This window comes from Panthera pardus, unplaced genomic scaffold, assembly GCF_024362965.1.
Source record: "Panthera pardus isolate Hobbes unplaced genomic scaffold, ASM2436296v1 HiC_scaffold_10, whole genome shotgun sequence".
In the NCBI taxonomy this organism is placed as follows: Eukaryota; Metazoa; Chordata; class Mammalia; order Carnivora; family Felidae; genus Panthera; species Panthera pardus.
Window position 1 is genome coordinate 63,252,450 of NW_026526655.1, and position 27,672 is coordinate 63,280,121.

Sequence of the window (27,672 nt, forward strand, 5' to 3'; positions counted from 1 at the left end):
ACAAGATATTAATGATTTAGACTTCCTCCATTGACTTGAGCACATCTCGAGGGCAATTCTCTTAAATATTCAATGAAATTGTTTTATTAAATGCTGGTGTTCTTTCATGGTTGTAGGAAACTGTACTGGTCGGACCAAGGAACGGACAGTGGTGTTCCTGCCAAGATTGCAAGTGCTAACATGGATGGCACATTTCCAAAAGTTCTCTTCACTGGGAACCTTGAACACCTGGAGTTTATCACCCTTGATATTGAGGAGCAGAAACTCTACTGGGCTGTCACCAGCACGGGAGTGGTATGCACACCCTACTGGTCTTTATTGCTGAGCGTGTATAGCTGATAATGATTGTTCCTTGTGTGGCTGTGTTTCCTAAACAATCTCACTTGGCCACGTGGACCAGTGTTGTATTATCCTTTCTCCCAATAACTTTTGTCCCTAGAGCAGATATTGCCGTAGTTGAATATTTTCTAGTCCAATATTTTCTAGTATGTGCACAGTTCTTTATAGAATAATGTGCATTGCCATTTTCATCATCCTTTGTTTTTTTCAAGATCAAATATTTCCATTTCACATTTCTTACTTGACTTGTAAGAGCCATTTCTTTCATGTTTTAGTGATTTCAATGCTTTTCTTTGAAAGTTCTCTAGGCTCTCCAATTGTAGAGACTGAAGGGGAAAAAAATGTACATACCAAGTTCCTGTGCACAGCATCCCCTCTTAGCTACATGTCATTTTCTAATGTTTTGATATGGTTGGCACATATATGAAAACTCCCCTATAGAGGTAATTTTATATTCTGCAATAAGAAGCAGAAACTATATAATTTCATTCATTCACAGACATAGTATTTGATCATCACTGTTGTGCTTATGCAATTGAGCTGGGACAAGGCACATAGAAGGTGCTCAATAATAACTTGATCAGTTAAAATATTGCTATGGATATGGAATCGAATGTGTGCTAAGTCTCTTCCTTGCCTTCTAAATAGTAGTGACTTCAGATCTGGTTTTGATGTTGGTGTTCACCATAATATTGTGCAGTAGGTTTGGTTTTCAGTTCATTATCAGTTCAACAAGTGCTAATTTCATTCCTAGTATGTATTTATCATGGTGATAAACTTTGAGGATTAAAAAGGAGCAGTGATGCTTTAAAAGCACTTAACAGACTTTGATGCCCATGTGCAATGATGAGGGAGCTCTTGTCCCATGGCATGATTTCTGGAACAACTTAGCCTGTTCCAGACAGTGCCCACCACCTTTCTCCCTTTTTCATCTGCTCTGCACTCCTGACTGTGTGAGCTTGTTATTTGTGTGACTCTCCATCTTTTCTCCCAGGTCAGAACCCTCATGTTTCCCCTCACTCGAATAACTGTGTCCTTATTTAGCCATTACAAAATCCTGACAAATTGTCCTCTGCCTCTTTTCTCATGTTCTGCCCTTTTCTGCCACTTCTACCATACTGAGCCTCTTCTCTCTAGCCTTGAGTGGATGACGGCTGTCATTAATAAACCTTGCTTTCATGATGGAGGCCTGTTACCTTCATAAAACCACAAAATAGGTTTGATCACTGCTCAGTCTATAGGAGTAGCTCCAAACACTTCAGCTGAGCATGGTCAGCTAATCTGGTCCTGGTCACCCCTTCAAAGCTCCCCTCTAAGCGTATCTTCCCTGTGCTCTAGCTTTCTGAAACTTCTGTCAGTTTCTAGGGCATAACCTGCTCTTGTAACTGCTGGGTTCCCTGTCAAGCAAGGCAGTGAGCCAAACCTCATTTGTCTCTCTTGCCAGAACTCAGCTCATATCCTGGCACAGAAGAGGCACTTGAGACAAGTTTCTGGAATGAAATCAAACCAGTTATGTCCACATTTTATTTTTCTTCCAAAAGCAGACAACTTGTCATTTCTCATTAGGAACTTCATTTTTGTGAGCTCTTTTCCAGTTTTCCAGAGTCATTTTCACTAAGACTTGTTAGCTCTTCTAATATAACAGCATTACCCTTTGCCCCATTCAAGTCTCGTTATCTTGTCATTGAGTGGAGCATATTTTCTGTTCCCATTGCAGAAATTGTTGGTGAAAATATTAAATGCAGGGTCAGTCAACTCCTGGGTAATGGTCTACGGTTAGATATTGAATGTGTATCCTTATCCGGAATATCACATGCAGGGCCTAAAGAGGTTTATTTCCCTTTCCTTCACCGTGCCATTTGACAAAGTTGTTGGACTTACTTGAGCTCCAACTTCATCATCAGTGAAATAGGCATAATGACATTTGCTTGATCTATTGCTCCTTGTAATTGTGAATACCACATGAGAAAACAAATAGGAAAAATCTCTGTAAAGGATAGAGTGCTATATTGATGTGAGGTATTATTATTACGAGAATGTTAGTTTTTTCTCTCATTTCACCATGAATCAGTCAATGACAACAATTCTGATCTTTTTAGATTGAAAGAGGAAACGTGGATGGTACAAATCGAATGATCCTGGTAAACCATCTTTCCCACCCCTGGGGAATTGCTGTCTATGATTCTTACCTTTATTACACTGATGAACACTATGAGGTCATTGAAAGAGTTGACAAGGCCACTGGGGACAACAAAGTAGTCTTGAGAGAGAATATTCCAAATTTGAGGGGTCTCCGAGTTTATCACAGACATGGTAAGTATTTGTCACTGAAACCTACATATTCACAAATGTATAATGCATATTCCACACATCTACACACTTACATATAAAAATACGTGCCCACACACAGACCTGTATATGTACACATGCATGTAGGTTGAAATTACCTCAAATATTTAAAAAATGATAACCCTCTCATAAACTTGGCTAAATGTCGAAGACTAATCTGTCATTTGGAAAGCCAGGTTGATTTCAGAATAAGCTTATTCCCATTCCTTCTTCATCACTCCTTACTTTGCTTTTGCTTCATAGCAGTCCCTGACATATTATCTATGTTTGTTGTCTCTGTTTCTCATTAGAATATAACCTCCCGGGGCTTCTGGGTGGCTCAGTCGGTGGGCATTGACTTGGGCTGAGGTGGTGATCATGAGTTTGAGCCCTGCATCCGGCTGTGTGCTGACAGCTCAGAGCCTGGAGCCTGCTTCCGATTCTGTGTCTCCTTCTCTCTCTGCCCCTCGCCCCCTCACACTCTCGCAAAAATAAATACACATTAAAAAAAAAATGTAAAAGAACGTAACCTCCCTAAGGACAGGCATTTTGTCTATCCTGTTTCTTGCTCTATATACAGTAACTAGACAAGTTGCTGGCACATTGAAGGTGGTCAGTAAATATTTGTTGGATACCTGCTAGGAAAATGTTAACAGGATAGAATTTTTAATCTTAAAAGGAATACTTTCTGATTTCAACATTTTTTCATAGATAATGTAGTTTTTGATTTTCCCCTTAGAATAGCAGTATGATCTAGAGGTGATTTTTTAACATTTTGACATATTTTACAGCTTTTAGTCTGTAACTGAAGTTTATTAAATGGTTTGTTTGCTGTCTATAACCTAGGTTTGCTACTTGGCATTTGTTTTTATTGCATGGGAAAAAACCTTTAAATGTTATTATTTAATATATTCTAAATCAAATGCCGATCACATTGTTGATCATATAATTAAACGGATGTAATTTTAAATGCCAGTACATAGGTCGAAAGGGTGAAGAAAATTAGAATTTGCATACTGACCTCTCTAATTCTTCTAATTCCTATATGATTTGTGGAAGAAAAACCATTGATCCTCTAATCTCTATTAAATAATGGTTGTGGTACCTTTATGTGTTAGTTGTATAAGCTGCAGTTGATTCAATGCTGTTTTTATGTTGTTAACCCAGGTATTGTGTTATTGATTAATTATTTATTATTTATTATTAATTATTTGATGACCCAGTATAAAGTATTTGAGATGGAGTGGCAAATATGTGAGGTCAAAAGTTACAAACTAATTTTGATTTCATTTAGGCACATCCTTCAATGGCTGTAGCAACAATGTGAATGCCTGTCAGCAGATTTGCCTGCCTATACCGGGAGGATTGTTCTCATGTGCCTGTGCCAGTGGAATGAAACTCAATCCTGATAATCGGACCTGCTCTCCATATAGTTCTTTCCTTGTTGTTTCAATGCTGTCGACAATCAGAGGCTTTAGCTTGCAATTTTCGGATCATTCAGAAGCCATGGTGCCAGTGGCAGGCCAAGGTATGCCAACTCCAATATAAGTAAGATTTCACTCTGTCTTGTGCCATGTTGAATTCTTGGTGCCATAAAGCATTTCTTCACGTTTGGATCCAAAATGTAATGAGGTTCTCTCCTGAAATAAACTGGCTCTGCCTTGAATAGTTCTCAGACATTAGTGTGCATCAGAATTGGAGAGCTTGTTAAAACCAGGTCTGGACCCCATCTCCAGACTATCGCATTTAGTAAGTTGGGGTAGGGCCAGAGAATCTACATTCCTAACAAGTTCCCAGGTCATCTGATGTCACTGGTCCATGGACCACACTGAGAATGACAGGACTAGAGAAAGATAGAATGTAGCATGAGATTGCAAGAAGTAATCAGAGTTGGTGTTTAGAAGAACAGTTAATGGAGATTTAGGGTCAAGATTATGCTACTTAGAATAGTAATGAAGTAGTCCATAATCTGATTTGTTAATATCTGTTTGAGGAGTTGAAATAAGTTGACAGCATTAGTATCTCCTTAGTAACTGTATTTTTGCTTTATGCTTATATACAGTGAACATAGAAAATAATCACTTGCTTTCTAGATGAATCAAGAGATTTCTAGGTGTGTGTTACCACAGGGGGAACTAAATGTCTACTCGCATCATAAGGAGTGTGCCACAGGATAATGATAGAAATAAAAGATAGAAAGGGAAGAAAAAGAGTGAAGGGAATGGAGGGGTGGATGGTCAGAAGAGGTGGCAGAGTATATAGTGTAAGAAGTCAGGGAGTATATGTGCTGCCGAAGCGAGCACTGTTTACTCATATCTAAAAAGTTATGGATCTAAGTTACCATCTTCTAAAGATAATATAAAATCAATTAATTTTTCTCATAACTTTTATTTTGAAAATTTTCAAACACAGGAAAGTTGAAAGAAAGGTACAGTGAACATCCTTATACCCTTCACCTGGATACAAAAATTGTCAATATTTCAGCACATTTGAACTCTCAGTCTGTGTGTGTATGTACACCTGCACATACATTTAGTGTTACTAGTTTCAGGTGTAGAATGTAATCATGGACTCAAGTTTTTACTTTATTTTTTTTTCAATTCAATATATTATAAATGTTTACCACAATTACTCTTGATGCTCTGTTGAATTCATTGTGGCCAGGTAAAACCTCTTAAAATGGCTACCTGTATGATGTCATGATCTCATTAGTGTTTGAGTGCTTCCTTGCTTCTGTGTATAAGAAGGTGTTCTAGGCTTATCTTATAACCTTCCATTCCCAAACTTATAATCAGCTGTTTCTCCCGGAAGCCAGTGTTTCTTATCGTGGGAGATGGTTTTTAGAAACCACGATCTGGGTGGTAGGTGTGCTCATTGCAACTGGGAAACAGTTTTATTTTGCAGTGGGGGGCACAGTCAGAGAAGGGGGTTGGAAATGATGGTGTGAGAAGGAGGGCAAGCATTTTAAAGTTCTAGTTCGATCCAGAGTACTGTTTAATGATCTTTTCTTAAATGTTTCAGGACGAAATGCACTGCATGTGGATGTTGATGTATTCTCTGGCTTTATTTATTGGTGTGATTTTAGCAGTTCTGTGACATCTTATAATGCAATCCGTAGAATCAGACCTGATGGGTCTTCTTTTACAAACATTGTTACACAAGGAATAGGAGAAAATGGAGTTCGGGGTATTGCAGTGGATTGGGTAGCAGGTAGGTAAGCCATATAGTGATTTTATTGAGAAGTCTCTTTTTGTGTTTGCATCTCTATCGTCTTGTTTTATGCCAGAAAGTTTAATCTGACACCATATGCACTACAAAAATATTTTTCTAGAGAATTATTAGTATTATTTAAGATAAATTGAATTATGCTTTTAGACTAAGCTATACTTTTATTAAGTTAATTATAAGGTACTTCCGTGGACAAATTCATAACAGCTAATGCATTTTCTTCTATTATCAACATCATCAGAACTGTAGGCAAAATGATTAGAAAAATTATGTTGATTTTTTTTCACACTTAGATTAGCACCTAATTTCTAAATTAGAAATATATAAATTAAAATTTAGGGTATTAAATAAGGATATTAAACTATGTGAACCATAAAATGACAATAATTTATTTCAAAGCTGAACAATTTTATTAAAGAAATTTTTTTTAAAGTTTATTTATTTTTGAGAGAGAGAGAGAGAGAGAGGGAGCACGAGTGGGAGAGGGGCAGAGAGAGAGGGAGACACAGAATCCAAAGCAGGCTCCAGGCTCTGAGCTCGAACCCACAAACCTCGAGATCATGACCTGAGCTGAAGTCGGATGCTTAACTGACTTAGCCACCCATGCGCCCCAAAGCTGAGCAATTTTAACTGACAAATTCTTAATTGCTTCCTCTTATTAATGTGTTAAAACCCTTTGATTATTAGGCACTTTCTCTGTTTTAATTTTATTGAAATTTATTTTATTTTTTATAATGAAATACATAACATACATTTATTAATATTCTAAACAACTCTAAGAATGTAAATAGGATCTCCAGGTGGTAACAGGACTCCTCATCACTGACTTATTCCCTCGTTAGCCATTGTTGAAGCTCTCTTCAACCCCTGCCTGATCATAACCCTTGTCTCTCCTTTGATATGCTGACATTGAATTGGTTGGTAACTATCCTCACATGTGACTTGACATTTTCCCACTCTTGCATATAGCAAAATCACCTGCTGTTTTTTATTTTATTATTTTTTAAAGTTTTTATTTAAATTCCAGTTAGTTAACACACAGTGTAATATTAGTTTCAGGCATCATGTACTTACTTTTAAATTAAATTTTAAATTAATTTTTGTTTAATGATATGCTGAGAAACAAATGTATTAAATGTATTATAATTTTTAGAATATGATCCTATTCTATAAAAAATTGGTATCATTGTATGTTAATCAAGTTGGGTAAGTAGACAGCACTTAAAAATATTAAAATATATTATGAAAATCTAAGTACTCTAATAAGAGTTTATTGTAAATAGTAAATATCATAGTATGGTTAGATAAGGGTTTAATTGGGTTCCTAAATCCCATTTCTGATTACAAATTCCTATATTACTTTTGAGAGTATAGCGTCAACAGTCTATGGCCGATGGGCCAAATGCAGCCCACTGGCTGTTTTTAGTTCCACAGTTTTATTCAGAAATAATTGATATACATCACTGTATAAGGTTAAGGCATAAAGCATGATAGTTTGATTTTCACATATTGTGCACAATAATTCACAATAGGTGCAGCTAACATCCATCATCTCATATAGATACAGTAAAAAGGAAAGAAGAAGAAAAAAATATTTCTTCTTGTAATGAGAACTCTTAGGATTTACTCTCTTAAATACTTTAATATATACCATACAGCAGTGTTGACTATAGTTATTATGTTGTACATCCTTAGTACTTATTTTTTTATAACTGGAAATTTGTACCTTTTGATTATGCCTGTTTTTGTAAGTAAAGTTTTACTGAGACACAACTGTGCCTATTTGCTAATGTATTATCTATGGCTGCTTTTTGTGTTTACAGTGGCAGACCTGAGTACTTGTGAAAGAAACCATGTGCTCTATAATGCCTGAAATATTTACTATCTGGCACTTTTTGGAAAAAATTTGCCAAGCCTGGATTGAAGGATTTAAACATACACAGAGTAGATCAGTAACATATTGCATATTGGCCTGATTTCTCCCGAGCAATTTTGATTCAGACCTAGGAACAAAATAGATGTTCCTTGGTAGCAGAATTGACAGTTCAACAATAGGCTTTTGACTACATGGAATCAATATGGGATCAGTATCTACTCATACTGCCTTCACACCATTGTGGGTTTTTTTTTCTTTAATTTATTTTTCAATTTTCATTTTTGAGAGAGAGAAACAGAGACAGAGAGACAGAGCATGAGCAGGGGAGGGGCAGAGAGAGAGGGAGACACAGAGTCTGAAGCAAGCTCCAGGCTCTGAGCTGTCAGCAGAGAGCCCGACGTGGGGCTTGAACCATGAACCGTGAGATCATGACCTGAGCTGAAGTCAGATCCCCCAACTGATTGAGCCACCCAGGCACCCCCCCACAGCATTGTTTCTTTCTAGCATTTACATTGTTTTGTAATGTCAAAAGACAAATGGGTTTTTGTTTTGATGTCTGTAGAAGGTCCATGTGATGAAAACTGCTACACTGGTTAGAGTATACTATTAACTCATGTTAATTCTAAGCACAAAGAGCACTTGATGACATTGATAATGTCAGAAACTGCTGGCTTTCCCTCTTTACTCCTTTCCTCATGTTGGGAGTAGAAGATATGTCATGATAATATGTATTAGAGTCTTTGGAGATTTAGGTGTTAAACATTCAGTTGCACGTTCTGAAAAATATATTTTTCAGTAGAAAGTGGGTTATCACATTTGCTATAAATTCCAATCTGCTTTAGAAGCTGAAGGTAGGCACTGTCTCTTTAAATTTGAAGAAACAATTTCTTTAATAAATAGTTATTATCTTGGAAAAGATAACATTTACTGATCCAAACCTCAACCGTATGTATTTTGTTCTGAATTTGAAAGGTACCCTCTTTTTCCTTCTTGGTTTTGCACTTACCAGCATGCTCTTTCATTTTCCTGCAGGAAACCTTTATTTCACCAATGCTTTCGTGTCTGAAACACTGATAGAAGTTCTGCGGATCAACACCACCTACCGCCGTATTCTCCTTAAAGCCACAGTGGATAGACCCAGAGATATTGTTGTAGACCCCAAGAACAGATATCTCTTCTGGGCTGACTATGGGCAAAGCCCAAAGATTGAACGTTCTTTTCTTGATTGCACTAATCGAACTGTGCTTGTATCAGAAGGCATTGTCACACCACGGGGGTTGGCAGTAGACCATAGCAATCGCTATGTTTATTGGGTTGATGATTCTTTAGATATAATTGCAAGGATTGGTATTGAGGCAGGGGTGTCTGAAGTGATTCGTTATGGCAGTCGTTATCCAACTCCTTATGCCATCACTGTTTTTGGAAATTCTATCATATGGGTAGACAGAAATTTAAAAAAAATCTTCCAAGCTAGCAAGGAACCAAACAGCAATGAATCACCAACAGTGATAAGGGACAATATCAATTGGCTAAGAGATGTAACCATTTTTGACCAGAGTGTTCAGCCCCGGTCACCAGCTGAGGTCAACCACAACCCTTGCTTGGAAAATAATGGTGGATGCACCCATTTCTGCTTTGCTCTCCCTGGATTGGACACCCCTAAATGTGGCTGTGCGTTTGGAACCCTAGAAGGTGATGGCAAGAGCTGTGCCATTCCAACAGAAAATTTCCTCATCTTTGCCTTGGAAAATACCTTGAGAAGCTTACACTTGGACCCTGAGGATCATAGCCCACCTTTCCAACCAATAAGTGTGGAAAGAGTTGCTGTAGACCTGGCCTATGATGACATAAGTAACAGAATCTACTTCACACAATCTTTAGGATCTGGAAACGGTCAGATTTCGTATGTCAATCTAAATTCAGGGACCAGGTCTTCTACTGCCATTATTTCAGGTAAGAGCACTTCAGGAGCAGCTTATATTGGAAATTGACACAGTGTAATCAACACATGTGGATGACCTAGAGGTTCTAAAATGCTTTTTGAGATTCTAATACCTTTGTGTGTGTTTATTGGTATATGTCCAGGTAGAGGAAATCCTGATGGCATTGCCTTTGACTGGATCAATAGAAGAATATATTACAGTGACTACACCAATGAGACAATTAACTCAATGGCCGAGGATGGGTCTAAGCGCACTGTGATAGCCCACGTTTCAAAGCCAAGAGCAATTGTTTTAGATCCTTGTCGAGGGTATGCTATGGTCTCGTTTATCATATTTCTGTATGTTTATTTCTGGAGGGAGTGGGGCCTGAAATTATATTATGTTCCTAGACAGCCAACATTTTATTGGCTTGAAACTCTATAGCTGTATATTCAAGTGTGAAAAAGCATGAATGCTTTTGACTAGGAAGTAACTCCTATTGATGCTGGAAAGGCTGGCCGCTCATCAGGAATCAATGTTCTGACTCAGTAAATCCCTTTTAGGCAAATTGTGTGGGTGAGAATGGAGTGGGTTTCATTTGCCATATTAATGTCACATTTGCAGGTAAAGAAGACCGCCATTCTTTTAACCTTTTTAATTATTGTGAGCTTCCTTGTGGTGAATTAATTATGACTCCTTTTGGATGACTAGGTACATGTACTGGACTGACTGGGGTACCAATGCCAAAATTGAGAGAGCCACACTGGGAGGAAATTTCCGGGTACCTATTGTGAACAGCAGCCTGGTCTGGCCCAATGGGCTCACTCTGGACTACGAGAATGACCTTCTCTACTGGGCAGATGCCAGTCTGTATGTGTCTTTCATTATTCTTGTGCGTGTTGATAAGACTTCTTGTTTCTACTTCTAAAGGAGGGATTTGCATAATATGATGAAAATATAATATGCCAAATAGACATAGCCAAAATGTAGAGTCACAGTTTTATGAACTATGTCTCAGCTTGATGAATGTACCTGTGAAAATTGGTCTATCATGAGATTGAATAATTATGAACTAGAAAGCATCTAAAGACACATTACAAGATGGGTTAATTTCAATTATAATTACAAATATAATCACTCAATTTATAATCTCCAGGCCCCATGTAACTATTATAAAATATGAATGACTTTTATTTTTATTTTTTTTAAATTTTTTTTTCAACGTTTTTTATTTATTTTTGGGACAGAGAGAGACAGAGCATGAACGGGGGAGGGGCAGAGAGAGAGGGAGACACAGAATCGGAAACAGGCTCCAGGCTCCGAGCCATCAGCCCAGAGCCTGACGCGGGGCTCGAACTCACGGACCGCGAGATCGTGACCTGGCTGAAGTCAGACGCTTAACCGACTGCGCCACCCAGGCGCCCCTATGAATGACTTTTAAATGCACGTTGATATTAAGTTTCCTCTAGGCTTTAGTCTTCCATATCTTGTTAAAAACATTTTCCTTTAGTCTTTGACTATTGGTCATCTTCTCAGATAGGTTTTTCTCAGCCAATTTTGCAATGTTTTCTTATAAACCTTGGTCAATTCTAATTTTATATGTAACTTATTTAAGTAGCCCTGAAATTACATTCCAGTCATCTTAATGGTACAGCTGAAAAAAAATGAGATGATTTCATTTATTATTGCTGGTGTTTCCGTGTCAGAAATCTTAACTTATTTTGCTTATTTTCTTAAGATTTTGGTCTTGTGACACTAGCACCTAACAATCTCATCTTTTCTTTATCTTCTCATTTGAAGCAAGCAGTGATGTTTAAGTGTCTAAGTTTGGATCATTTTAGGTAAATACCTCAAAGGACTAGGTACATGTCAAATTGAAACCTGTCATTAAGGGAGTAGGAACGAATAAGTAATTCACATTTCATTGAGTGACTAATATGTCTAAACATATGTACTAAATATATACTAAACATTGAATTCCGTGCTTTGCATGTATTATTTCATAATATTCTCCTGTTCCTAATTTCAGCCTGGTTCCCTGTGTAGGCTTACTTATAGGCTATATTAATGTTTGGAGATCAGGCCCTTGTTTCATAAGCAAACCAAGACCTTCCATCATTGGATGAAACTTTTTTTCCTGCCTTATACTACCCTTGAAAAGAAAGTTGGGGGCTTGTGTAAAGGAATGGTTGGAATGGTTAGCATTGGGTTGCCATTTGAGGAACTTCTTATTTCTGGATTGCAACATGTTTCTTGCTTTATTTTAGGCAGAAGATTGAGCGCAGTACTCTGACGGGCACACAGCGTGAGGTCATTGTCAACAGAGCCTTTCATCCTTTTAGCTTGACTCTCTATGGCCAGTACATTTATTGGACTGACTGGAACACAAAAAAAATTTACCGAGCTAACAAATATGATGGGTCAGGTCAGATGGCAATGACCATGAGTTTTCCCTTCCGGCCTAATGGTATTCGCGTTATTGTGAAGAACCAACAGCAGTGTAGCAATCCTTGCAGTGAGTTTAATGGAGGCTGCAGCCATATTTGTGCACCAGGTAAGGCATTGCCCATGAAGATCGAATCATGTAGTGTAATAGTGCTGATGACTGGTAGGGAAGGCTGAGTGATACTCAACTCTAAGAGGTGAAAATCAAAATTCTCCTTAATTTCAGGGTAATTCATAAAATAGATTTAGGGGTTTGTATGTTTAGAGGAAGACTTTGATAGGTTCTATTTGATATGGAGCCCTCTTAAAAAAGGCAATTTTAACTCAAGGTTGATGGAAGTAGAAACATGGAGTCTTTGGCCGCCAAACTTCATGAATTAAATAGAAATTCCATGAATGAGGGGCGCCTGTCTTACTTCGGCTCAGGTCATGATCTCACTGTTTGTGAGTTCCAAGCCTACATAGGGCTCTGTGCTTACAGTGCAGAGTCTGCTTGGGTTCCTCTCTCTATTTCCCTTCCCCACTTGTGCTCTCTCTCTCTCTCTCAAAATGAATAAACTTAACAAACTTTTATAAAAAAAATAAATTATATTACTGAGCTTACCTCCCTTATGAAAGGATTTACTTCTTCCACGTAGGAGGTACTATTATAGTTTGATATTTTATAGTGTGATATTATGTGTTTCATAGTGTGTTTTATAGATAGCAACAGGTTCATAGAAAGATGCATCTTTTGGTACTATTGCTGTATAGATTTTGCTGAGAAGGGAGAATGATTTCTATTGTGTCAGTGCAGGCAAGAGCTAATTGTTTAAAGATTAAGGTGAATTAGCTGTATTTATTAGAATTGGTGGTTGTTCTTCATGGAAAAAGGACTCAGAATATAGTTGAGAGTTGATGGGAAGAGTTTCTATGGCTTGTCTTGTAGCACATTTAATATAGAAATATTGCCACTGCTATTCTGGAGGGGAAAATAAGCAAATCCTTTGCTTATTCGGAAACTTTTTTTCAGGTCCAAATGGTGCCGAGTGCCAGTGTCCTCATGAGGGCCGCTGGTATCTGGCCAACAACAAAAAGTACTGCATTGTGGACAATGGGACACGATGTGATAGCTCCAAGTTCACCTGCCTCAATGGGCACTGCATCTCAGAGCAATGGAAGTGTGACAACGATAATGACTGTGGTGATGGCAGTGATGAGCTGGAAATCGTCTGTGGTGAGTTGGACTCCCAGAGCTTTCGTTAGGAAGCAAACTTGTCTTTATGCCGTGTTTTTGGTGCAGAATCCTTCTGTGTGTGCGTAGGTTTCAATTTTGTGCCAGTGTGTCCTGTTAGAACTGAAAACTGAGAACGCAGACTATTACATCACATAGAAGCTGGTATATCCGCCAGGGAGTAATGTATGATGTTTCAGTAGGAAGCACTTCCTCCGTGGTTGAGAGCAAAGGTGCTGGAATAAAATCCTAGCTCTGCCATTTACAGTCTGTGAAGCCATGGAGAAGTTACCCAGCCCTTCTGAGCTTCACACACCTCCTCTGGAAACTGGAGGATTTTTGTGAGGAGAGAGACAATATATAAAAAACACAGCATGGGGTTTGGTACATGTGAAGCATGACTTAGCATGGAACTAAGAACTCTACTAGGTGATTGTTATCATTTTATTAATTTTCATAGCAGAAGGATCATTAATGATTTATTGAAATCATTCAGTATTCAGCTTCCATGTGAATGGGGTGAGTAAAACACTGGAAGTTAGCTACCTTTTCCCAATAGACTGTAGGGGCTGAGAGTTTTATTTTCCCTAAAGAGATTGTATTTGCATGCTTTTCTGTGATTGAGGTAAAATTTTAAATTGAGATGACAGAGAATAACGTTTGCTTAAGATAACTAATTTACTTTAAAAACATACACAATATGTTTTGATTAATCTAAAGTTTACCTCATTTTGCACACAGTCCATTTTGCAGCCTATTTTGCTTTAGAAGGTAAACTCAAAGTACCCATTTTATTTGAGTGTATTTTTCTAGAAATTAGGATTCCTAATTTCTAAACAATATATTGTTTTTTTTTAAACATTTATTTATTTTTGAGACAGAGAGAGACAGAGCATGAATGGGGGAGGGTCAGAGAGAGAGGGAGACACAGAATCTGAGGCAGGCTCCAGGCTCTGAGCTGTCAGCATAGAGCCCAATGCAGGGCTTGAACTCACGGACCATGAGATCATGACCTGAGCCAAAGTCAGACGCTTAACTGACTGAGCCACCCAGGCAACCCTCTAATTTGTTGAATGCTTTATTCAAGAAGTCTTTTCTTCCTTTTAGCGTTTCACACCTGCCCTCCGACAGCCTTCACCTGCGACAATGGGCGATGCGTCCAATATCATTACCGCTGTGATCACTACAATGACTGCAGTGACAACAGTGACGAGGCAGGGTGCCTGTTCAGGGACTGTAATGCCACTTCAGAGTTTACTTGCAATAATAGAAGGTGTATTCCTCTTCAGTTTGTCTGCAATGGCATAAACAACTGCCATGATAATGACACATCAGATGAGAAAAATTGCGGTAAGTTCACCAAGTACTTACCGTGGGAGCTCTGCTAAGTTGGTTCCTCTGTTATTTTAACATGGCCCATTCAGTCCATAACCTATCTCAGACCTGGAATTAGCCACTTATCCCAAGAGACCTCATTCCTTTTTGTAGATTTAGAAATTACCACAGTGTTGAGTTGCCCTTCCCTATTTGGCTTTCATTGCTTCCTGGGCTTTTCAGTGTACTAGAGCTAGGAAATATAATTTTTAAGGGAGAAATTATATTTTAATTTAAGATTACATTTTTTAACTTATATTTTATAAATCCTATCTCTTTTGTGCTTAAAATTGGTTTCTGATTACATTAACATAGTTACTTTATTGCTTTATTCTACAATAATTTCAAAATGCCTATAATAATTTCAAAATAACCACACACATAATACTACTACCAGTAAATCTAATCATACTCTAAGATTTTAGATCCCTCTTGTTCTTTTTTTTTTTTTTTTTTTTTTTTTTAACGTTTATTTATTTTTGAGACAGAGAGAGACAGAGCATGAACAGGGGAGGGGCAGAGAGAGAGAGGGAGACACAGAATCCGAAACAGGTTCCGGGCTCTGAGCGGTCAGCACAGAGCCCGACGCGGGGCTCGAACTCACGGGCCGCGAGATCATGACCTGAGCCGAAGTCGGACGCTTAACCGACCAAGCCACCCAGGCGCCCCAGATCCCTCTTGTTCTTAGATTATGTCCTGTTAGGGATATGTAGCCCAAATACTGGTTTTTAAAGTCCTTTGAATTTTTTTTCTCTGAATTGTTATGCTATTAACTTGATGCAGTGTTTGCTTATGTTACTGTTTCCAAATTTCAGGAATTGCTTTCCTTCTTCTGTTTTTATTTCTTAGTTTTTATTTATACAAACTAATGTACATGGTTCATGGTCAAAATTGTATCATGAGGTACATTCACAGTAGTCTTTCCTCCTTGTCCTCTCCACCCCACTCACTCTGAAGTATTCTCAATTTAACATTATTTTATTAATAATAATAATAATATTATTATTATTTGACACTGGCTGAAAGAGAACTTTCTATTACTTTTATAATGCAGAAACTTCAACAGCATCCACTTAGGCCAGTTTGATGGCCAGTTCCTTCCCCTTTGCCTTTTTCAGCTTGAGCCATCGACTTTGGTCCCAGGATGTTGCCTTCCCAGTGATGGTGGATCTCATCATATCTGTCATTATAATTGGTCCTGATGTCTTTCACCAGCTTAGCCAGAGGTCCTTTGTCTTCTGAGTTAACCTGTGTGACGTTGACAGTGGTACAGGTGCTGGTGTGGACCAGACATCCCAGCCTGGCCTTCCCCATGATAATGCAGTAGGGAACCCATCTTATGACACAGGGTAGGCAGGAAGACAACCAATTCAATGGCATCCACATCATGTGTAATCCCTACTGGCTGAGCCTTCTTATTATCCACCAAGGTGGTGACAGTATTAACCCCAGCTCCAAGGACAGGCAGCCTCTTAGTGGGCACATCCCCTTTGTTGGCAGCTTTCTTCTCAGCCCGGTCCAATAATCTCTTCTTCTTCTCTTGCTTTGTCTCTGGTCTGTATTTGTGGACCAGCTTAAGCAGTTGAGTAGCTGTCCAAAGCCTGGGTAAACTGGTTAATCATGGGAGGCACTTTTTGATGTTTATAGAGAATAGCCCTTTGCTGCTGCAGCCCGATATAGCTAGGCCATTTGGCAAATTGACTGAGGTCCCTTTTGGTCTGGATCTCCTGTCCGATGCCAAAATTCTTGGGATTTTTCTGAAACGAGGGATTAACCACCTTCTTGACCTTCTTCACAACAGCAGGGGCTGGGCCACCTTCTTCCCCTTAGCCATCTTTCCTTTCAGCATCTTGGATGCCTCGAGGAGGGACTGATTATTCTTTCTTTTTTTTTTTTTGTAATTTTTTTTTAATGTTTATTTTATTTTTGAGACAGAGAGAGACAGAGCATGAACGGGGGAGGGGCAGAGAGAGAGGGAGACACAGAATCGGAAGCAGGCTCCAGGCTCTGAGCCATCAGCCCAGAGCCTGACACGGGGCTTGAACTCACGGACCGTGAGATCGTGACCTGAGCTGAAGTCGGATGCTTAACCGACTGAGCCACCCAGGCGCCCCTATTGTTTTTTATTATAAGCATCTCTCTCTCTTATTACACACACACACACACACACACACACACACACACACACACACACTCACACACATATTGTTTTTCTTACACATATTGTTTTTCCTGCTGTTTTGAATCTTGCTTTCTTACTGTTAACATATATGCTGGAGATCATACCATCATTACTTGTCAATATATAGAGCTCTTCTTCATTCCTTTTTACAGCTACATATTACCTCATTGTGTGGATATGCCACAGTTTATTTAACCAAGAGTTGATACTCTTGTTGATGAGTTAATTAAATAATTAAAATTAAATAAATAATTGAATAATTAAAATAGATGGTTTACTACAAAGTAAGCGTGCTCCCTTCTCCCCTGCCCTTACCAGCTAGAGATACCTCTTTTTAGTCTAGAATCTATGGTGAAACAACTGTCATGGTTATTGCCTCCGTGAAAGCTTTAAAAATGCCCCCATTTCGGTCTTCCCAGCTATTTTGAGTCCAATAGCTCTATTTGTGTGGACATTGTTAATGCTATATATATATGTGGTAGATACGTTCCAATATTTACCTGGCTGTCTTTTCTAAGCTGAACGTGCCTGCCTGCCTGGATATGTAAAATGTCAGACTACGAATATTTGCATTCCTCATTTTTACTTGTGTGACGAAGACAATGACTGTGGAGACATGAGTGATGAAAGCCCTGTTTTCTGTGGTAAGATAAACTTGTTTCTCTTTCTGTGGTTCCCGTGACGCATGTCTTCCGCTAATACATAGATATATGGTCTGGGTGTTTGCGCTTTTTGTCACTGGAAATTGACCTCAATGGTAGATGCAGTGGGCAGTTCTTTTAGGATGTGATGAGAGGGGCAGTCCCACTCTCTGTTTTCTGGCTGGATGCCCTACTCCACATATTTCTTCCAGAGAACTGCTCTGACACCTGACCTTTTACAGTTGCAGAGCCATTTCTCCCAGAGACGAGGGCCTTTTGTCTTCAGGAACCCCAGGCAGAATTTGTATGTCAAGTCCTTATATTTACTCCTAATCACCATTAGTAAATGAAATACCTTTTCTGTCTTTTTTAATATGCTTGAGTTTCAGAAATCTTTATTCCATATTTAGCAATTTGGCTCAAATATTTTTCCTGGGTTTGTAGACTGATTTAAAAGGCCTTTCTCATGCTTGATAACTATTACTATAAATAGATGCATAATTTAAGAATTTAATAATTCTCACCAGGCCAGGGTACAGTCTGAAAGCAAGTGTCAGTTGTAGTATAATAGCAGCAGGAGGAAGCAGAATTCAGGATTTAGCCATCAGACAGGGACACATAGATTGGAGACAGGGCTGACCTTTGAAGGACCTCTGCTTCCTCATCAATTTTACCCCTGGAAAATCATCAGATATTATGGATCAAAACAAGGGAGCCTCGTAGACCAGAAGATTTCTAAGACTTGATTCTAGTTCGTACCCACATAACAATTTAGAAAATACATCTGAACTAGAGTTACCCACGTTTACACAAGACAAGAATCAATATTCAAACATAGGCAGAGTCATTTACTCAAAGGTCCCATATAACAAGGATGAATAAGAACACAGATGTGCTAACTTTTTAGAACCATGGTCTCAACACAGCCAAAGGATGTGTGTGTAGTGAGCTCAGATATGGTCTTATGTTGTTTTTGCTTTTAATATTATTTCAGTAGAATTTATTTCATTTTAGGTTACAGCAGAAAACATAGAACTAAGTCTTCTTATACATTATTTGTGGTTTCGTGTGTCAAACAGATATTTTAACAAATAAAATTTACTTTTGGGTTTCTAGAATCTAGAAAGAAAAATTCTGGAAAACTGAAGCAGTATTTCCTGTCTTCTCTTTCTCACCTACATCTCCCTTCCTGTGGAAAGTTTATAAAAAACCCTTTTCCCAGGCCTCAGTCTTCCCTCCCTGGCACCTGTTACTTAGTTCAGAGATATAGGCAGATGGTTAAGAATGATGGGAACAAGCTTGTGTTTTACTCCTGGGTTTTACCTTCTTTTCATCCTCCAGCTACTCACACATGCAACAATGAGGAGTTTAAATGCACGTCTGGACGTTGTATCCCCAGACACTGGTACTGTGACGAGGAAGCAGATTGTCCTGATGGCTCTGATGAACCTGACACTTGTGGTAAGAGAGTAATAAGCAAGCATGACAAGCATTATGATGCAGCTAGAGAACCTCTTCCAGCTACTTCCACACACAGAGTAGGCTCATGGCTGCCTAATGTTTGCACTCTGCTCTTACTCTCAGTTAAGATGATGAAACCACTCAGCAGACATTCATTAAAAACCCATTTGTGTAGGGTACTGTGTGGGGAGCTGATCAGGGTGTGGAGGTTGCTGCCTAATAATCATGAAATGAGATTATGTTGGTGATACCCTAATACTGTGCCTGGCTTTTAAACTCCATTAATTTTAATTGACTGTGAATTGGAATTTCTGAATTTGTTTGAGTTCTGGCCCATAAGGCTGTGGGAGGATCCAAGAGTGATTGGAATTATCATATATATGGGGAAGGGGCATATTATGGGCACATGTCCTCCTCCAGTTTATGTGCTGACTTATGAAAGGTAAGGTCCCAGGGTCTTCTGAGTTTCCCAAGAAGTTTCAGAGACCCTCTGGTTGTATTCCTGGAGACAGTTGTGCCTATTTATTTGGGGGGTGCTATTAACCTTAAAAGTTCTAATCTATATCCGTGCACATTTTTTTAATATAACTGTCATTGCTTTTTTATCTGTCAATAAATCAGTCTACAAACTATGACCATGGCCGGCTGCCTGTCTTTATGATGTTTTATTAGAATGCAGCCACGTTTTGTCTATGGCTGCTTTTGTGCTACAATGGCAGTGTCAGGTGGGTGTGACAGAGAACATATGTCCTGTAAGCCTAAAATATATGCTATCTGGTTAAGAGAGACCTGTGCTATCTGGTTGCACAGTCTTCACATTCCTTTTTAATGGCAGTATGATATTCCATTGAGTGGTTATATTATCTTTGAGTTAACTGCCTCTATTTTAAGCACTTCGATTGCTTTTATCTTTTCCCTTACTATAAATACAGCTGCAGTAAAATCATTATATATAAAGCTTTTTATTTGGGGGGTATTTTCTTAGTACCATTTTCATAATTTTACAGCTGAATCCAGACTGTTTTCTATTCCCGTTTTTTCTCAGGTTCAAATACTGTGGCTAATAGTTGGAGAGTGGTATTTGACGCTCTTTGCCAAGTTCTTTTTTCCCAACATTGAAAGTTTTGTAGAAAGCAAAGGGCATGTAGAGTTGTGAGGATCTATAAAGGAAATAAATAACTGTTAGGTGAGTAGAATAGTGTTAGAGATTGGTTTAGATATATGACTGATTGGTTCAAATATATGAAGAGTAAGTATAGTTTCCAGACTTCTCCATGGGAACCAAAGTCAATAACTGCAGTTGGTACCAGCTGCCTGTCACAATGAAATAAAGAATCTCAGAATCTATATAGGAATACATTCTCACAATATGAAGGAGTTTTACTTTATTTTTATTTTTTAAAAGTTTATCTATTTTGAGACAGATGGGGGGGGTGGAACACTTGGGGGAGGGGCAGAGAGAGAGGAGAGAGAAAAAGAATCCCAAGCAGACTCCATGCTGCCAGTGAGGAGCCTGACGTGGGGCTCGAACCCAAAAACCGTCTGATCATGACCTGAGGCAAAATCAAGAGTCAGTTGCTTAACTAACTGAGCCACCAGGCACCCCGGGAGTATTATTTTAAAGAAATAGTAAGATGTACACAAAAAAGCGAAATTTTCATTTTCTTAGACTTCTCTAATCTCACTCCCCAGAGATAATCACTGCTAAGGGTGAGTGTGAATTCTCCTTACCTTTTTCTGTATATCCTAATATATAGTTTCAAAAACACACACAAATGGAGACCTCACTATGCATATTTGTCTGCAGCGTTGCCCATTTCAGCTTAACAACATCTTGTCAGCACTTTAGCAAACACAAAGCTACTTATTCCTTTGCCCTGCCATCTCAAGGATGGACGGCCCGTGTGTTGTTTCCTTTTCTTAACTGATGGATGTTGAGGATATTTCCATTTTTTCACTATGAAAAATAATACTGGAATGAACATCCTTTTAGAAACCTCTTGGTGCATATGTGGGAAGATTCTTAAAGGCTGGATTTCTAGAAGTATGTTTTGTGTGTGTGTGTGTGTGTGTGTCCGTGTGCCAAAGGGACCGTGTCTCTTTGTAGGCTATAGTCATGTGTACTCCTTCCTTAGCAGCTTATGAAAGGTCCTGTTATCCTTACTCTTATCATTGGGCTGCCTTTTTCATAGTTAAAATTTAATGTACTTTGCCCTAGGTTAATTTTGAGAGGTCCCTGGGTGTATGGACCTGTGACAAATAGTTGATAGGGACATGTGGGGTTATGATGGAAGAATTTGAATCAGTGATGGCTAATTCAAAGCATAAGGGTGTCTTATCAGTTTAATTCAACAAATATTTCTTGAGCACTTAGGTTCTAAACACTTCCAGACTATGTCAGTAAAGAATTCGAAGATCCCTGTCCACATGGGGCTTATATTCTAGTGAGGGGGGACAGGCAACAAAACAAGTAAGTGAATTGTATAGCATGTTGAAAGGTGATAAGTGCTATGGAGAAAAGCAAAAATGAGAGCAGGAATACGGGAATCAGGCATGCTGGGAGATGGTTTGTGCCAAACAAAATGTTTTTGAATGAAAAGTAGATTTAAGAATGAAATGAATGAAATAGTTATTTATACCCTCTTGGGAAAAGACTGTTATTCCTCTATCATGCCTGAAAGGGAATATCGAGTCTCATCCTGGTAACAAAAGATAATGAGAGCTTTGCACTGTCAGTCAAGTACTTCAATCTCAGAACACTGGTCATTGGTACAACACTCGTTGGAAGACCCAGCATAGCTGTACACAGCTGGGTAGTGCTCTGTTTCAGGTTTTTAGACAGTCTGTGGGATAGCAGGCTTCTGTTAAGATTTTTGGACTACAGACCACTTTTCCCCTGAGAGTGTTTTATATCTTTTCTCAGAGTACCATGAAGCAACATGTTTAAGTAATGAGTTCAAGTGTGACAGTGGGAGGTGCATACGAAGAGAATGGATCTGTGACGGTGATAATGACTGTGGGGACATGAGTGACGAGGATGAAAGGCACCACTGCGGTAAGTGAAACCATTCATTCCTCTGCAGAGTCACATTCCATGGAAGGTTGGGAGATTAGTTTTTGTGTCTTTGGAGAGTATGATTGTCAGCAGATTCCTCTTTGGTTGTGTACTAGTAAAATGTTACCATTTTTTTCCACTCTGAAATTGTTTGATAGCATCCACTTCAATGCTTTAATCTGATAAAAATTATTTTAATATTTTTTTCTTTCTCTTGCATTTAGCTAACAGAAATAATGTCCTACATTTCTGAAGCAGATAAAGAGAACTCAATCTTTTTTTTTTAATTTTTTTAAATTTAATTTTTTTTATTTTTTAAGTTACATCCAAGTAAGTTAGCATATAGTGCAATAATTATTTCAGGAGTAGATTCCAGTGATTCATCCCCTACATATAACATCCAGTGCTCATCCCAACAAGGGTTTTCCTTAATGCCCCTTGCCCATTTAGCCCATCCCCCCACCCACAACCCCTCCAGCAGCCCTCAGTTTGTTTTCTACATTTAAGAGTCTCTTTTAGGGGCGCCTGGGTGTCTCAGTCGGTTAAGCGTCCGACTTCGGCTCAGGTCATGATCTCGCAGTCTGTGAGTTCAAGCCCTGCATCAGGCTCTGGGCTGACAGCTCAGAGCCTGGAGCCTGTTTCGGATTCTGTGTCTCCCTCTCTCTCTGACCCTCCCCTGCTCATGCTCTGTCTCTTTCTGTCTCAAAAATAAATAAATGTTAAAAAAAAAATTAAAAAAAAAAAAAAGTGTCTCTTATATTTTGTCCCCCTCCCTGCTGTTATATTATTTTTGCTCCCCTTCCCTTATGTCCATCTGTTTTGTATCTTAAATTCGACATATGAGTGAAGTCATAGAATATTTGTCTCTCTCTGACTGAAATTTTGCTTAGCATAATGCCCTCTGGTTCCATCCACGTGGTTGCCAATGGCAGGATTTCATAAGAGAACTCCATTACCAACAGAGCATGGAACTCTTAGCTAAGATGTCTTAGAAGAGCATCTTTCCATGGTAAAATGATAAAAACAATGGTTTGCTGATGTTTGCGTTTCATTGTAACCCCTTATGTCATTGACTTTGGTGGTTGTCTATAGCTCCACATGTACTCAGTCCATTAAAATGGGGAGTTGGCAGCTGCACAAACAGACTGTGGCATGTACTTTTCTCCCAGCTCCACTCAGCAAGACACCCCCTCCTTTTGTCTCCCATTCATCCACAATGAAATTGGATAAAATACCAGTTCTTTTATCCTGCAGGCATTAATGATTAGCATCTCATCTTTTTCCTAACAGTTGTCATGGTTGCTGAAAACTCTTGTTGACATATTTCTCTCCTATATACCCTAATTCTACTTAGGTGGTAGCTGTAATGTAGTTGAAAAAGCCCTAAATTTGGAGGGGAAAAAAAAAAGACCTAGGTTTGAAGCCCTAGGTCTTTAGAAAGGTCTGTGACTTGGACTCATCTGGTTAACCACTTTGAACTTTATTTTTTATCTGAAGAATTGGCATAAAAATACCTATCCTGCATTGTGTTTTTTTTAAAGTATTTATTTTGAGAGACAGAGTGTGGGGGAGGGGCAGAGAGAGGGAGATAGGGAGAGAGCAAATACCAAGCAGGTCCCGCACTGTCAGTGCTGAGCCCGAAGCGGGGCTCGATCTCATGAACTATGAATTCAGGAGTTCGATGCTCAACTGAATCACCGAGGCGCCCCTCACGTTGTGTTTTTGTAATTACAGTTTGTTAGCCAAAAATTGTTATCAAGTATAGGGCATTTTTGGTGTAAAGATAACAAAATGGGAGTAGTTTTCTGAAGCTCCAAGAGAAATACATGATTTTAGATCAATTATATGGAAAACTAAGCAAGGTATTTATTTCCTACTTCTGAAAAAAAAAAAAAAAATCCAAGGTCCAGAGCAATTAAAATGGAATTTAGAAGGTATTTTTTATTATAATCTTTTATTATGATAGTGATTTGTCTATTTGTCAATGTGTTTTTACCCTCATTTGCTTTCATCCCTCAGGCTATTAAATAACATAAAGCAAGAGAAATAATGGCTCAGAATGAATTCAACTGCTAGAATGAGTTGTCATGTGGTTTCTGATTCTTGTGTGCTTTGGTTTCAGACAGTCACAGCTGCTCAAGTTCTGAGTTTCTCTGTGCAAATAATGTGCCTCCATCCAGGAAGTGCATTCCCCAGTCCTGGGTCTGTGATGGTGATGCGGATTGTACTGATGGCTCTGATGAGCATCAAAATTGCACAAGGAGATCTTGCTCTGGAAATGATTTCACCTGTAGTAATGGACGGTGTGTCCCACACTCATACAGGTGAATTGGGGATTAACAAATTTCTCAGTAACCTCAAATGTCCAAAGGGGCAGGGGTAGCTTATCCATTAGGCATAGTGACCACAATGCCTAGGGTCCATAGAAATTTTAGTGGCTTATAAAAATTTTTGGATTTCTTTCAAAATCAAAGGAAAAAAATGAGAGTTTAGATCAAATAAAGTATTTTAACATATAATATTAATATATTTGCCTTTGTGCCAATGTGATCATTAAGTACAATTTTTAATATTTTCATGGAGAAAGGGGCCCATGATGGTAAAAGGGTTTATGGCTCATGAAAGTTACAATGTGGACCTTGCATAGAGGGCCAGGGAGATTAATGAAGTGGGCTTGATATAAGAAAATTCTTTCCAGGAGTAGGTGACACTCTTGGTTTTCCACTTGGAATAGAGGAATGGGTACAAGAAATTCCTCATTTTCTTTTCTCTGCTATAAGAAAAATAACAAAAGAAACATGATCATAAATGGAGCTTGGCACTTAGCCAATGAAACAGGGGGGAGAGGAAGGTGAGGTAAACTGAGAACACACCTTCTAGCTAAGAGATACAAACGCTGTTCAACATTGTGTGGGAGTGCTGATCTGTTTTTAGAGAAATTGGAAATATGGATTTTCATATGGAATAGTCTGATTTTAAGTGCTGGAAACAAAATTTAAAATCCGAAGAGCACTACAGGTCAAATAGATTCAGTGCCCAGCCTGCCAGCATCGGAAACCTCTCCTGTAATATTCTGTTGCTTGATTTCTTGTCACTTTCTCCAAATGGGCCATTCCAAAGGTTTATACTTTTTTGGTGCCCCGCCTTCTCACTATCCCCACATGGCCAATTTTTGGATATACAGGGAAGTAGAGCAGAAAAATGATGTGTAGATTTCAATCCTGATGGACTAGGGGAATAGTAAGAACATTAACAAAAGGAGGGGGTTCAGGAGGGAGTTGGCTCTATGTAGACAGCAAGTCTGATGTCGTGGGACTTCCTGAGGTGAAAATGTGTATCAGGCATTTGGACACATAGAACTGGAGCTAAGAAAAGATGTTGCACGTACCAAGGTCTGTTAAAAGACATACATGCATACGGATAGCAACAGGAACTGTCAGCTTACAGTTTGCTAAGGAAGGAGATGGAAAAGATACACAATGCTGGTGCAAGATTAGAGCAGCCGAGCTTCTGGAACCATGTGCTTTGGGGCAAGCAGGCCCTCAACAGTACCCGGAAGTACTTCTGGAATCCAGTGTGGTATGGAACTGTGTGTTCATGATGGTAGTCCTGAGGAAGCCAGAGAAGGTCAAGTTGCGTTCTGTGAATGCTGCAAAAGGAGCAGGGACTTGGCAGGATGACGAAAAAATGGTAGTGACGAAGCCCAAGTAGACACAGCTGAGAGCTGGTCGTATTGATACCCTGAAGACATTCAGGAGACAGAGCTGTCTCTTTTAGTAGTGAGATTGCGTTTCAGTATGCTTTGTCTATATTTAATGGATATGGATGTGTTCTGTAGATTTTAAATTTTTGTAAATGAAAGTGAATAATATATTTTCTCCTTATTTGCTCAAGAGTTCTTTTATGCTCTTCTGCTATTTGTTCTTCTGAATTCAGTAAATATTTAGTATCATCAGTCTGAGATATATTCTGGAAACCTAGCCTTAGGAGCTACAGAAGAGAATTGTATCAGATCTTAATTTTTTATGTCAGATTCTAGATTTCTCTACTTCCTTTCTGAACTTTCTGAGTTCTGTCTCATTACATTACTACTGTGATCTTTCAGCTGACTTCCCCTGTCCTACCAAACTTTTATTGATTGCATCTTTTCCTTTCTTTGTTCCTTACTTCCTCCCATTCTTCCTCCCTCTCTCTCCCGCTCTCCCTCCCAAGTGGTTGTTTTTTGTTTTTGTTTTTGTTTTTGCCTCAGCTTTCTGAATTGCTTAGCCAAGAGCTATGGCAGAGCAACAACAACAAACAGCGACAAATACTTCTTATCTGGACACATGAGCGATAGAGTCTAACATAACCTTGGGTTCTCTTCTTTTTGCTAGTAGTGGCTACTAAGAGCCCTCTTAATGTGCATCCTTTTGCTTGCTTGGCAGAGTGTGTGTTCCCCCATTTTGTATGGTGATATAGGAGATCAGTTTTCCTATTGATTTTTTTTTTTCTTGGCTCATTATGATGTTGCTGAAGAACCTGGATGAGGCTGAGTTGTGAGCAGCTTTCTGGAATATTGATGTGCTGTGATGTCCAAAAACCTGGTGATTTGCTTTTCTAAGTTCAGAGTTGGATCTAAACTAGAGGATAGACAGCATCGGTGTTTCAGATCATTTGGAAATGAGTTAAATAGGTCCCAGGACACCAAATGGGGTTAAACCAGCTTCCTCTGATCACAGCTTTTTTTTTTTTTTTACCGTTACATGCACTCATTTTGTTATGAATCACTTTGCCAGTGCCCTAGGTTTGTGGGTGGCATTGCTGATTAGCGACCTGACCATAGATCAGTTGTAAAATTGACCACATTCAGCTTTGGTACCTTAACATCTTTTAATACTGTGCCTCTAGCTCCTATGCCCTCCATGGTAACTCCTTTTATGAACTATCAAACATTAGCTTTACCAATCCTTGTTCAAGAGATTCCTTTATACTTATGAATTCCTTTATTATGAATTTCATGATTCCTTTATACTTATGTTTTGTTACTGTCAACGAGACCCTCATCAGTAACCATCACTTTCATGGGATTTTGAAGTAATATAGAGAGGAGAGACCCACAGAATTTCAGGGAACTATGTTGTCCTCGTGATGCCTGGGAATGCTAGGTCCACGGACAATAATAGGAAATGCCTTGTTCCTTTGCCCTCAGCCCATACTTAACTTTTAGTTTTTCTTCCTTCCCGTCACCATGACCACTCACATCTCATGACAGGTGGCAGGGTATCATAAATAAAGATGGAAGAACAGGACAATGAAAACATTCCTGCAACTGGAAGATATGTTAGGGGACACATAATAATCTCATCATTTATAATATATTTTCACTTGGGTATGGCCACTTCTATCACATGGCTATGCAGGATATTTCCCGTGCCCATAAGTTGTCATCATTATCTGATGAATAGATATTATGAACACCAAATCTATAAAAGTTGTGTTTAATTAGTCAACTGCTTAAAAATGAATATGATTATTTTTAATATCTCTAGATCCACATGTCTAATGGTAGCAACCAGCACCTGGGGAAATCATATGGAATGCTAAATATTAGATTCTTCTTGAGCTGGAG

The 27,672-nt window shown here is 38.8% G+C and overlaps 1 protein-coding gene across 3 annotated transcripts in view; it reads left to right on the forward strand.

The window, feature by feature from the left end:
- LRP2 (LDL receptor related protein 2) overlaps positions 1-27,672 on the forward strand; it is a 199,207-nt gene that overhangs the window by 122,539 nt on the left and 48,996 nt on the right. For all 3 annotated transcript variants that reach the window (XM_019458730.2, XM_019458737.2, XM_019458747.2), the window contains 14 exons: positions 117-294; positions 2,439-2,652; positions 3,962-4,195; positions 5,689-5,877; positions 8,804-9,724; positions 9,857-10,022; positions 10,405-10,563; positions 11,961-12,247; positions 13,151-13,354; positions 14,459-14,701; positions 17,426-17,551; positions 18,890-19,009; positions 21,933-22,064; positions 24,187-24,388. In XM_019458730.2, coding sequence (XP_019314275.2) covers positions 117-294; positions 2,439-2,652; positions 3,962-4,195; positions 5,689-5,877; positions 8,804-9,724; positions 9,857-10,022; positions 10,405-10,563; positions 11,961-12,247; positions 13,151-13,354; positions 14,459-14,701; positions 17,426-17,551; positions 18,890-19,009; positions 21,933-22,064; positions 24,187-24,388 — 3,375 coding nt within the window. The remainder of the gene's footprint in view (positions 1-116; positions 295-2,438; positions 2,653-3,961; positions 4,196-5,688; positions 5,878-8,803; positions 9,725-9,856; positions 10,023-10,404; positions 10,564-11,960; positions 12,248-13,150; positions 13,355-14,458; positions 14,702-17,425; positions 17,552-18,889; positions 19,010-21,932; positions 22,065-24,186; positions 24,389-27,672) is intronic.